Raw genomic sequence first — 3,598 nt, 5'->3', positions numbered from 1 at the left:
GGCACCCGCATCCGCTTCACCGAGCTGCCCCGGCAGCCCTACCCCGACGGCGCCACCCCCGCCGAGATCACCCGGCACAGCATGGACCTCAGCTACGCGCTGGAGAAGGTGGTGGAGCAGCGCTATGCGGGGCGGCCGCTCGACCTGCTGGGTGAGCTCCTCGGGGCTTCGGGGCGTGAAGTAAAACGAGAGCTCCGGGATGAAACCTAGACCTGTTCTCTGGGGCCCTGAGGCATTTCTTGTCGCTGCAATACAGAAGCTGGTGGAGGTTTTAGCAGAGGTAGGGCGTGTTCAGTTACCTAGAGAAGGAGAGGCTGAGGTGAGACCTCCCCGCGGTCTGCAGCTCCCTCGAGAGGGGCAGCTCCGATCTCTACTCTCTGGGACCAGTGACAGGACCTAAGGGAATGGCTGGAGCTGTGTGAGGGGAGGATTAGGCTGGAGATCAGGGAAAGGCTCTTCCCCCAGAGGTGTTCGGGCACTGAACAGCTCCCCAGGGCAGTGGTCACAGCCCCAAGCCTGACAGAGCTCAAGGAGTGTTTGGACAGCGCTCTCAGGCACAGGATGGGGAGTCCTGTGCAGGGCCTGGAGTTGGACTAGGTGATCCTTGTGGGTCCCTTCCAGCTGTGGATGTTCTGTGGTTCTGTTCTCTGGCTCTCTGGTGTGAGGATGTGGTGCTGGGGGCCTGGAGCTGCCAGCCTGCCCCACTGGCCTCTCTGGCTCCCAAGGGCTGTGCTTAAAGCCCAGGTTGCTTCAAGTGAGACAAAAGCAGCAGTCACAGGTGGCCCTGTTGTCTGGCACTTTGCCTGTGAGGTGAACCTCTTGAGGATGGAGCTGATGGAGTCCCAGGAGCTGGAGTGGGGCTGAGGAGGTTTTTGGCTGTTCCAGTTTGGGTGGGAGGGGTGTGAGTCTCCCAGCCCACGGTGCCCTGGGCAGCAGCTGGTCCTGCCCTGGCTGGCACAGGGGCAGCTCAGCTGTGTGTGCTCTGTGTGTGTGTGTTGTGTCCAGTTCTGGGCCCCTCACTTCAAGAAGGACAGTGAGGTGCTGGAGCCTGTCCAGAGAAGGGCATCAAAGCTGGGGAAGGCTCTGGAGCACAAGTCCTGAGAGCTGAGGGAGCTGGAGGGGCTCAGCCTGGAGAAAAGGAGGCTCAGGGGTGACCTTGTGCTCTCTACAACTCTCTGACGGGAGGTGCAGCCAGGTGGGGGTCAGGCTCTGCTCCCAGGGAGCAAGTGACAGAATCAGATGACATAGCCTCAAGCTATGGCACAAGAAAACACACCTGTTAGTGTACTGCTCACCTCTCCCAGCCTTCAGGGCAGTGGCAGTGGCAGTCTCACATGGCTCTGGGCACCTGGCACAGGGTGACTGAGCTCTCACAGTATCAGCAGTGTCTGGTTTGGTGTTGAAGGCCTGAAGTGGCTGTTTGCTCTGCTGGTACAGTCACTCTCCAGCAATGATAACCCCAGTTGCAGATGGACCTGCCCCGTTCTGCTTTGCTTTGTCTCCAGCTGAGGAGCAGAGCACCAGGACATAGTCAGTGTTTGGAGGATGTGCCTGCAAAAGCCAAACCCAGGATTCATGAATCATTTACAGAGCTCTGGGAAGACACGTACCTTGGATATCTTTTTAGTCTTACATGTGTTTTGTTTTGTTTCCCTTCTCTGAACACACACAGCTGAGCTGCAGTTTGCTTTTATCTGCTTCCTGATTGGGAACGTGTATGATGCCTTTGAGCACTGGAAAAGGCTCTTGAACATCCTGTGCCGATCTGAAGATGCCATAGGGAAGTACCAAGACCTCTACATCAATCTCATTTCTGTGCTGTATCACCAGCTCAATGAAATCCCTGCAGACTTTTTTGTGGACATTGTCTCCCAGGACAACTTTTTAACCAGCACCTTACAGGTATGTTTGTGACCGTCCCCTGAGAAACAGGAGTGGGAGGAGTGGGCATTTAGGACATCAGAGCAGATTTGGGGAGAAGCTGCAGGAGGAATTAAGCTGCTGCAGAGCTGTGTGGGAGATGGTGAGCCTGTCTAAGCACTCAGGGATTTACTTTTTCCCTATGTTATTCTGCAAGAAATGGAGCAGAACAGCTGTGAGAGAGGCTGAGCAAGTGCAAGATGATGTCTGTTTAATTTTCCAAAATGCCATTCATTCTTAAAAAGAAAAGCCAACACAAGAAACCTTGTCATAAAAGACTGATGATGCTGTTTTTCAGGCTGCTTGAGTAGTTTGTTTAGTATGCAGTGAAGCTGCAGCAAAACCTGATTGAGCTTAGGGCAGTAATGGTATTTAAGAAGCTTTTCCATTCCTCTTAGCAAAGATGAAGATCTCCTGTAGTCGAGTTCCTATCCAGAGGGAATTTATGGTTAGTCCAAAATGCAGCACACACTGTTCCTAGAGACAGGCAGGGGCAAATCTGTGATTCAGCACCAGTGAAACCAGTGCCTCCCACTGATTGTGACTGTGCTGACAGTGCAGCAAACTGGCTGAACAAAACTTGGTTTTATAAACAACCCCAAACCCAGACACAATCCCTGCAGGAAGTTATGGGTAGTAGTGGTACAAGTGCTCAATGCAGGTTGGTGTCTTCCCTTTCCCAGGGAGTGGTTGCATTTCCCTCCTTGTAACCCCAAGTTTCTGCTGTAGATTTGAGGAAGGTGGAGGTGTGTGTTCTTAATGCCCTGGGTAAATGTCAAAGGAAGCATTGCTTTAATCTCCTAATCTGATTTTCTTCATTTTCTTTAATGTGGATTCTTAAAAGCCTCAATTTTTTAAGTCCTGTCTCATTCCTGTTGGTAGCTTTTATTTCCATCCCATTGCTGGACTGGATAATCCCTCTGTTTGCAGCTGTGTGCTGTCAGTTCACAGCAGTACAAAGAACACACCAACCAGCCATTCTTTCCATCTGAGGGCAATTTGGGAAGCACCTTATTGCTGATTACCTTTCCTTTTTGGCCACCTGAGTCCTGTCCACCCCTGGTTCCATCAGTCTGTGCTTTACTGCAGCAGCAGAAGCTCTGCTGGCATCAGGGCCTGGCAGGAGTCACCACATTCTTAGTGACAAAAAAGAACTTTTCCTTGCTAACTGAGCCTCTCCTCACTCCACGTTCTCTGCTCCCATGGGATTTCCATGAAGCAGCGCCAGGGAACCTCTGGGACTTGCCTTATGCAGTCACTTACACAGCCTTAACTGGGTGTGGGCAGGTGCACAGAGCTGTGTGTGGGGAGTGTATTGTCTGTGCAGCTCCTGCTCAGCTCTGAACTGAGCTGAATCCAAGGCAAGAAGAGTACAGCACAGCCACCACAGCCTGTGCAGCCCTAACAATGTCTAAAGAAAAAAAAATATTGATGACATAACTAATTTAATGTGCAGTTCATTGAGGAGAAGTGGGAAGTGTAACCATTTAACAGCAGCTTTGCTGCCTAAGAGTTCTGTTGGAAAGAGGCAGTTTCACAGTTGAATGAACAAGTAAAAGGCAAATGATCATCCACAAAGCAGCAAACTTTGCTGCTCATTGTCAGTGTTTTATTCAGCTGTCAGTAAGTCTCTCCCAAATACGAGTTTGCATTTTCGCCAGAGGAAATTTCTTGGTAT

At 51.3% G+C, this 3,598-nt stretch overlaps 1 protein-coding gene across 1 annotated transcript in view; it reads left to right on the top strand.

Annotated features, from left to right (window-relative positions):
• Positions 1 to 3: 3 nt before the first annotated feature.
• AAR2 (AAR2 splicing factor homolog (S. cerevisiae)) overlaps positions 4 to 3,598 on the top strand; it is a gene marked incomplete at its 5' end in the record, with an annotated part of 4,517 nt that continues 922 nt past the window's right edge. The window contains 2 exons of the mRNA XM_009078331.1: positions 4 to 151; positions 1,673 to 1,902. Of these exons, the coding sequence (XP_009076579.1) occupies positions 4 to 151; positions 1,673 to 1,902 (378 nt within the window). The remainder of the gene's footprint in view (positions 152 to 1,672; positions 1,903 to 3,598) is intronic.

This window comes from Acanthisitta chloris, unplaced genomic scaffold, assembly GCF_000695815.1.
Source record: "Acanthisitta chloris isolate BGI_N310 unplaced genomic scaffold, ASM69581v1 scaffold25860, whole genome shotgun sequence".
In the NCBI taxonomy this organism is placed as follows: domain Eukaryota; kingdom Metazoa; phylum Chordata; class Aves; order Passeriformes; family Acanthisittidae; genus Acanthisitta; species Acanthisitta chloris.
Note: the sequence above shows the minus strand (reverse complement) of the source record. Positions and strands in the feature narration are given on the sequence as shown.